Raw genomic sequence first — 8,398 nt, 5'->3', positions numbered from 1 at the left:
ATGGCGGAACTTTTATTGAGCATGATGTTTGCGCAGAGCGTTGTGCACGAGGTGGAAGCAAACGAGGGAGGAAAACAAAGCCACACCCCTGCCCACAGAGGATGGAACAGAAGGGCCGCTGAGGTCAGGAAGGCAAGGTTGCCACTAGGTGTTACTGTGGCGTCCAGATGCCGCCATGCTCTTCACCCTTCAAAGGATGGCATCTCAGCCCATGCAGTCCTCCTCCACCTTCGCAGCAGCGAGGACCTCCCAATGCAGTGACCTGACCTCCCCAGGTAGGAGGCCTAACCAGAGTTGAAAATGACCCTGACGCTGCCTGAGGGCTGCTGGGAGATAAAAGGAGGATGGGCAATGGCGGCCCAGGGAAAGAGGAAAGAAAGAAGGGGAAGCAGGGAGGGCTCCAATACGGAGGCCGCGCGGGGGCGATCACTGGTTCATCCACAGCCACAGGTTGGCTATGCTGGCTGACACCAGCACGGCGATGATCAGGGTCTCCCTCTGGCGCCAGGTGGCGCCCTGCTCCTCCAGGGCGCGCAGACGCCGGTTGACTGCATATAGCTGCAGAGGAGCCAAAGGCAGGACTGCTGAGCCAGGCTCTTCTCCAGAAGCCCACAGCTCAGCCATCGGAAAAGCATAAAGTTAAAGCAAGAAGGGGCTTGATTGCCCTTTGGCGGTGGAGCGGGGAGTGCCCCTAGTGAGAAGCAGGGGGCTGGGCCAGGTCCGCTGGACCAAAGACTTGGCTGCTGCGTCTGCAGTCGCTACTTCTGCCTTCTCCCTTGATGCTCACTTCCATTCTCTGGAAGAGGCCAGCCCATTCCAGCTGCTCCGGGGAGCCAAGGGAGGAAGGGTCTCCTCCTGAGAAGGTCTGGGTTTGATTTGAACAAAGGCGACCCCTCTCTCAGACTGTTGGGTATCACTCTCTCTCTGGACATAGAACACTTATCCTTGTATGTTCCCTCTTCCTTTACCTTTTATCGGCCCCTGTTCCCTGCCAGCATCTCAGGGACAGCAGTAGGTTTGAGATTGGACATCTACCTGGGTCAGAGCCATGGGGATGAGGAGGAAAAGGAAGGGAATCTGCCCTACCTCCAGCGCTAAAGGGAAAGATGACTGTAAGGGGCTACAAGACCCCAGATGTTGAGCCCTGACTACTCCAAGGCATTGTGATTCTGCTTGCACCCACCAATTGGGTCCCTCCTCACCTGTCTTCTCATGACTTCCATCTCCAGTACATTGAGCTCTTCCAGGCTAGTCTGTGCCACTGCATCTGTACCTGGGTTGCTGGGAGAGAAAAAAGACAGAGGGTCAAAGCTGCTGGTGGCCCCGGCAGGACCTGGCAGTGAGCACAAGAAGGCAATGAGGTCAAGCAGGTAAGGTCAGGAACTTCTTGGACAGTGACTATGAGCCTCCAGTCCTCTCCCATGGTAAAGAGGGCCTAGGGCCTTGAGGACTGGGAGTCAGCCTGAGCTAGCCTGAGCCAGCCTGGCCCAGCCTGGCCCAGCCCAACTCGGCTAGCCCACAGAGCACTGGGATGCCCCAAATGGGCAGGGAGCCAGGGTGCTCATGGTCTCTGACAGGGAGGCATTCCAGGCCCTCATGACTCCGTCCTGGCCAAGCTGCTCACCAGCCCCTCCGCCCCACTCTGGGCCCTGTCTGAGCAGCCAGGGCCCACAGACCCTCAGCTCTTACCGATCATAATGGAAACGCATGCCTTGGAAATTGCCAGGGTACTCCTGGAGATGGGCATCCCCATGGCCTGATTCTCTCAGCATTCTGGGCATTGGCAGCTGGGACCCCTGAAGAAAGGAATGATCAGTAAAGTAGCCTGCCCAGCCCCACGTGAGTGGCTTCCCCAGTTTGCCCAGAACCAATGGTGCACCCCATGGGGAGTCACATGGTGCCTGGTCTCTGGAATCAAGGGCTGGCAGCTTCAGGCCTCTAGGAAAGCTTGGGAACTCCACACAGGCTGCTGGCCACTACCCCACCCGCACCATGCTCCTCGGTAGCTCTTGGTCATCCAGGCAGGCTGTGGCAAAAGAAGAGCAGTGACAGGGGTCTCTGTCCTCTGCAAGAACTTTCACATGCAGGTATTAGCTGAGAGGCTGAGCAACCTACTGAAGGAGAACGTAAAACCTTGATTGGCAGCCCAGGCCATTGAGGCCTGGCGAGGTGCCTTTACTTCCCAAGGATGCATGGTAAATGTCAGGGCTAAGGCTAGAACCCTGGCTACTGGGAAACCACCAACTCCTCTGGGTAAGCCCAGCCAGCCATCCCTGTGGCTTTCATTTTCATCCATCTGCCAACGACTCCCTAGTGTGTATATCTCTGCCCCAGAGCCCTTGAGCCAGGGCTATCTGATGCCTTTGAAGAGTCAGTGGGGGATAGAGGAACAGAGTGTGTTTTGGCTTTTGGTGCCAGACCTGCCTGGGCTCAAATCATAGTTACAGGTTTCCAGTTCAAGATGAAATATTTCACAAGCTGCTTATTTAACACACACCACATGCCAGGGACCATGCCATCCTCTAAGCCCTTACCAATACTAAGTGATTGATTCCTCATCACAACCCTGTGAAATGGTATCATTAACATCCCATTTTGAAAGTAGGGGAAACTGAAACACAGAGAGGTTAATTAACTTGTCCAAGTCACACAGCTAGTAAGTAGCAGAGCAGTAATTTGAACCCAGGACATTTCAGTCCAGAGGTTATATTCTTAACCATTACACTATGATGTCTCTCATATTTAACACTCGCTCCTGTTAAGGCTCTGCTAAGTGCCACTGAAGATAATAAAACAGTTTAAACCCATAGAAGGAAGACAACCCGAGAGGCATCAGCTAATGAAAGGATTCAATAGAATTCTGGAATCCAGGAAGTGTCCATGGGGGAACTAGGCCTCAGTGTGGATGGGAAGCAGATGGGACTCAGCTGACAAGGGAGGCCCCCGCCAGCAGCATCCAGAGAGGACTTAGACCTGCAAGGACAATGGCAGCATATCACAAGAAAGGAGAGGAGGGAGGAAAACAGGGCCTTTAACTAATGATCTGTGTATGAAGCAGTCATCCGCACTTCTCACTCTTGGCTGGCAGCCAGGCACTTACCCCCAAGCCAAAACCTGAATCAAATGAATAAGAAAGCTAGGGTGAAAGTGACACAAAATAAAATCCTCTTCATTCTGGCAGGGTTCAGGGTGCCCCACGTGACAGCCAGTTCCTTACCCGCTTACCCTGCTGAAGTAGAGCCTGCCATTTGAAAGGCCTGACCGAGGTGTGCAGAGTCCTGGGTTAGCTCTTCTATTTGCCTCATTCTTACAAAAAAATAGACAACCGAGGCTCACTTGTCACCTGAGAAAGATCTGCAGCCCTCTTCTGTTCTGAAGTAACAACATCAAACTGAAGGTGGATCAATTTCTGTGTAAAGGATTTTCATAGGAACTTTGCCACTGCACTCTGTTTGTTGCAATAATGCAAAACTAATCTCTCTCAAGAGGAGCACACAGATAGTGGTGCAACATTTTTATGAACAGTAGTTCATGGTCACAATATTTTATTTTCTTAAGATACTTCAAAAATTGCATTAAAAAGATAATGGGAATTAGAGGGACCCCATGACTAGAATTTGATCAACGGTGTCTCTTAGAAAAATTTTCAGACCATTGCTTGACTTTCCTATAAATTGGAATCAGAAGGACAAAAAAAAATTTGAGAGATTTGAAGGCAAAAAATAAGGATGAATGGCTGATGGCTGGATTTTGTTTGTTTCAGATAACATAGTTTGTTGTTAACACACCAAGTCCCAACTTCTCTCTGTTAATCATTTCAAAAAATGTCATTTTTATTTCCATGTAGTTTTAAAGTAGTTTTTCCAAGTCAGCAGGATAGCATTATTAACTTTTCTCACCTTTGCATATTATGGTTCTCCTAGAGACAGTTCCATTAACTGTTTTATTCAAAAATAAAGGAATGAATGAATGGAACTAATAAATTAGATTTCCTCTTTCTAAATTTAATTTATAAATTCAATTTAATGTCTATATTTTCAAACAGTCTACCTCTAGCCCTCATAGTCAACTTTAATTAAACCAGAGAAACGCATGCCTTGGAAATTGCCAGGGTACTCCTGGAGATGGGCATCCCCATGGCCTGATTCTCTCAGCATTCTGGGCATTGGCAGCTGGGACCCCTGAAGAAAGGAATGATCAGTAAAGTAGCCTGCCCAGCCTGTCCTCTAGTCTCAGGGACGTTGGTGGCTTGCAGGAGCCTGACTTCCTGGAGCAACTTGATTTGGCTTCTGTCTTTGGACACAAAAAGCCAACTCAATATTTGACTTATTTTTATTCCCAGGAAATCTCTAACTTGCAAGCTTTTTTTCTCATTCTTCACTGGGGCTACCCAATAAATCATTTCAGCAATCAAGTCTCCCTCCCTCTCCAACCTTATTGCCCCCCAATAACTTTCAAACTTTACTGTGGTAACAGTAAAACCACCATTTTCTAACGCTTTCCCTCATCCACCTGAATGTGGTGAAAAACATTGGCTACGCAATTATGGGATTCATGATTCCCTAAAACGGTCAGGTCTACCTCCTCTGCAAAATGGCTCAGTATCCTTTGCAACAATGTGGCCAGCATTTTTCTAGAAGATTCAACACCCACAATGAATGTAGCTTAAAGAATTGGCTACAGAACTGTGGGACTCACATGATTTCCTGGAGCAGTCAGACCTCCCTCCCTCTCCAATCTTGTTGCCTTTTCCCAGCAGCCTTTGCAACAGCATAACAACAATTTTTGTAAAACTTTCCCTTACTCACAGTGAATTTAGCTAGCTAAAATGATTGGCTACAGAACTGTGGGACTCACTTAATTCTCTAGAATAGTCAGGCTTCCCTCCCCATCCAAAATGACTGTTTTCCCAATATCATTTGCAACAGTATAGCCACTATTTATTCTAAAACATTCCTTCACCCATATCGAATGTAGCTTAAAAGGACTGGCTACAAAATGGTCAGATTCACTTTCCTGGATTTCTTTTTTCTTTCTTTCTCTTTCTTTCTCTTTCTTTCTTTCTTTCTTTCTTTCTTTCTTTCTTTCTTTCTTTCTTTCTTTCTTTCTTTCTTTCTTTCCTTTCTTTTCCTTTTCCTTCCTTCCTTCTTTTCTCTCTCTCTCTCTCTCTCTCTCTCCCCCTCTCTCTCTGTCTCTCTGTCTCTCTCTCTCTCTCTCTCTTCCTTTCTTTCTCTTGCTCTGTTGCCCAGACTGGAGTACAGTTGCATGATCTCAGCTCACTGCAACCTCTGCTTGCTAGGTTCAAGCGATTCTCATGCCTCAGCCTCCTGAGTAGCTGTGATTACAGGCATGTGCCACCATGCCCAGCTAATTTTTGTATTTTTAGTAGAGACAAGGTTTCACCATGCTGGCCAGACTGTTCTCCAACTCCTGGCCTCAAGTGATCCGTCCACCTCTTCCTGCCAGAGTGCTCAGATTACAGGCATGAGCCACCATGCCAGACGACTTGACTGGATTTCTTAACAGCCAGAAAGCGTAGGAGCCTCACCTGAGTTATTGTGTGTATACACACACACGCACCACACACACAATTTTAAATACAGGAAGCGTTATTTCACACAATGGATTTACAGAGTGAAATATTTATGTACTCCCCATGCAATATTTGTTTCAGGCATTCTGAACTCCCAAGGTTGCATCCCAAGCATAGGAAAGGATGACCCTGACCTTTCTGTCCTCATTTGCCAGCTTGGAATACAGGAGCTTCCTCCTCCTCACAAGTCAATGTCTAGCCCTGCCTGACCTGGTCAGGCTACAGCCCCTACAACCAGTACTCCCAACCCCAACCTGGCCAACATGTGCTGAGGACCCCATGCAGTACCATTTTCTTGGATCGGGTGGCAGTCATATTCCAAACTCGTTTCGCTGAAGCAGAGCCAGCAGCTTTTTGTTCCAACTTCTGCCTCTTCTGGGAGGCACCCAGGGACCGAGATCCATGCTCCATCATTTCTAGAGAGAAGAACAGAGACCCCAGGAGCACCCATAGAAGTTGTACCAGGGCTTCTTGGGCACAAAACACACCAAAAAGAAGACAGAGTCCCCAGCTTTCTTGGGAATCACTCAGCACCCATTAACCACTGTCCACCAGCTGATCCCAGGTCTCAGTTTGTTCATCTGTTCAAAAGTTAAACAAGAATCCTGAGGGCTCAGCTCGAGACTAGGTTACTCTCCAGTAATCTAGAGAGCAATGACCAAGAACAAGATTCCAGCTATCAAGGAACTGACCATCTGTTTTGTGTATAAGAGTGAATGACAGGTGTAAAACAGAAGGTCTATCCTTGCAAATGCAGACAGAGAGATGCAGGCTCCATAAATGATCAAAACAGGGTAACATAGTGGAAGGAAAGGGCTCCTTCTAGAAAAGTAGGAGACAACAATTGAGGCAGGGACCTGAAAAAAATAAAGGACCCAGCCCTGGGAAATTGAGGGAAAGAGCATTCCAGACAGAGGAAACAGCAAATGCAAGGTCTTTGGGGAAGAAGCAGGCTTGGAGCATTGTAAGAACAAACATAAATGCAATGTGATCTGGATCCCTTTGTGTGCTATAGAAATGGTATTTTCTGTCTATATCATAGTATGAAATGTTTTGAGGAGGCTGATACAATCTTATAGATCATGGAGTCTGGATTTTCCTCCAAATGGCAGGAAAATGAATTCGAGGGTTGGGAGAGAGAATTGATCTCTGGTCTCATAATTTGAGCCCTCTGAGTATTTTGCAACAGACACTGTGGTGGCTTGGACAAGGGGAAGACAGAGGGACCACACATGTTGTTCCCATCCTCCTCCCTCCCAGGGCAAAATGCTCACATCATCTATCCCTTTTCTCCTAGATCCCTTACCATCAACCCACAAATCCTCAAAGCCCGCCCAACACACAGATGTGCAAACACTTCCATGCACACATGCACCTTTCCCAACACACACATGCACAGGTACAGACATGTATCTACACAGTTGGCTGTAGCCTAGGGGTATTTTAGGGGATCCTCACCCGCTATCACCAGGTGCTCTTGGTTTTGCCCTTGGCGTCCATGATTCAATTCTTCTGTCAGGGACATTTCCATCTCTGCCTTGGTGTTGGGAGGGCCTCCTGCCATCACAACCAGCTGTTCACTTGTAAGCTATGGCTAAGGATGTACAGGGTGCCAGGAACAGAGGAGTCACACTCAGAAAATCACCTCTTCCTGGAACAGGAGCTCAAGGAAGATATAGTCAGACCTGGGGGTGGAGCAAGACTCCCTCTCTAGGCTGAGGCCTTGGACTCAGCACTTTCTGTTTCTATTGTATCTTGTTGGCTAGGTCCGTGGCCTTCTCCTTGCTACTCTGTAAGCAACTTAGGAGAAGAGATACAATTCCATGCCTTTGACTGTGAGAACTGCTCTGGCTCATGAATCTCCATATTTAGCCCATGGGGGGAAGGGTAGGGTCTACCCTCCATCATTTCTATGAAGAAACAGGGATTGGCACAGGGTCCAAGAGCCAGGCAGTGGCTACAGCAGAGTTAGGTCCTAGCAATCCAGGCCATACCACACCTTCAGAAGAGATTCTCTGGAGAGCATATCCTACCTCCCCCATCCAGAGTCCCCAGACATGGGAGGTAGCCTTTTTCTGAAGTAGGTCAGACTAGGCAGGAGCCATGAGAACAAAGGGAGAGAAGGGTAAGAGAGGTGGGACCTGACTGCAGCCACTAGAACTCCCAGGGGCCTCAGGCCTTGCACCTTCTAAGTCCCAATTCTCCCTCAGTTTCCCTACTGATTAGACCACTGTGATGGTCAGGTTTATGTGTCACCTGGCCAGGTTCTAGTCCCCAGTGACTCCTTCAAACACTAGTCTAGGTGTTGCTGTGGAGGCATTTTGTAGCTGTGGTTGGCATCTACAACCAGTGGACTTGAAGTAAAGTAGAGACACATCCTCGATGATGTGGGTTGGTCTCACACAATCAACTGAGAGGCCTGAAGAGCAAAGACTGAGGTTTCCCAAAGTAGAGGTAATTCTACCCCAGGACTGCAGTGTCAACTCTTCTTTGAGTTGCCAGCCTGCCAGGCTGCCCTGCACATTTCAGACTTGTCAGCCCCACAATTGCATAAGTCAATTTATTAAAATAAATGTATATATACTTGTGCATATGCAGATATATACATATATACATACATACATATATACATCCTATCAGTTATGTTTCTCTGGAAAACACTGATTGCTACACGACCTGTGGTGAACCCTTCATTCTAGGAAACAACCCCAGAGCCCCTGGGGGAATAGGAGGCTATTTGTGAAAGGAATCAGGACAGGTTTATAAAACGTTCCTTTTAGAAATAGCCTCTTCTTCCCCCAGAGC

At 48.0% G+C, this 8,398-nt stretch overlaps 1 protein-coding gene across 1 annotated transcript; it reads right to left on the bottom strand.

Annotated features, from left to right (window-relative positions):
- FATE1 (fetal and adult testis expressed 1) lies at window positions 1-8,127 on the bottom strand. The gene is made up of 5 exons (XM_005594838.4): window positions 7,052-8,127; window positions 5,882-6,009; window positions 1,690-1,796; window positions 1,203-1,281; window positions 1-558 (listed from the first exon to the last, which is right to left on the bottom strand). Exons 1-5 carry the CDS (start codon window positions 7,155-7,157, stop codon window positions 427-429), a joined length of 552 nt encoding a protein of 183 aa, XP_005594895.2. The 5' UTR covers window positions 7,158-8,127; the 3' UTR covers window positions 1-426.
- Window positions 8,128-8,398: the final 271 nt, after the last annotated feature.

This window comes from Macaca fascicularis, chromosome X, assembly GCF_037993035.2.
Source record: "Macaca fascicularis isolate 582-1 chromosome X, T2T-MFA8v1.1".
Taxonomy (NCBI): domain Eukaryota; kingdom Metazoa; phylum Chordata; class Mammalia; order Primates; family Cercopithecidae; genus Macaca; species Macaca fascicularis.
This window is presented reverse-complemented; position numbering and strand designations above follow the sequence as displayed.

Bases quoted from the DNA above. Each gene is read 5' to 3' on its own strand.
- FATE1 (XM_005594838.4), bottom strand. From the start codon at position 7,157: ATGGCAGGAGGCCCTCCCAACACCAAGGCAGAGATGGAAATGTCCCTG. The intron at 6,010-7,051 runs GTGAGGATCCCC...TCTTCTCTCTAG, and splicing joins AGAGCACCTGGTGATAGCGG to AAATGATGGAGCATGGATCT. The intron at 1,797-5,881 runs GTACTGCATGGG...TCCTTTCTTCAG, and splicing joins CCACCCGATCCAAGAAAATG to GGGTCCCAGCTGCCAATGCC.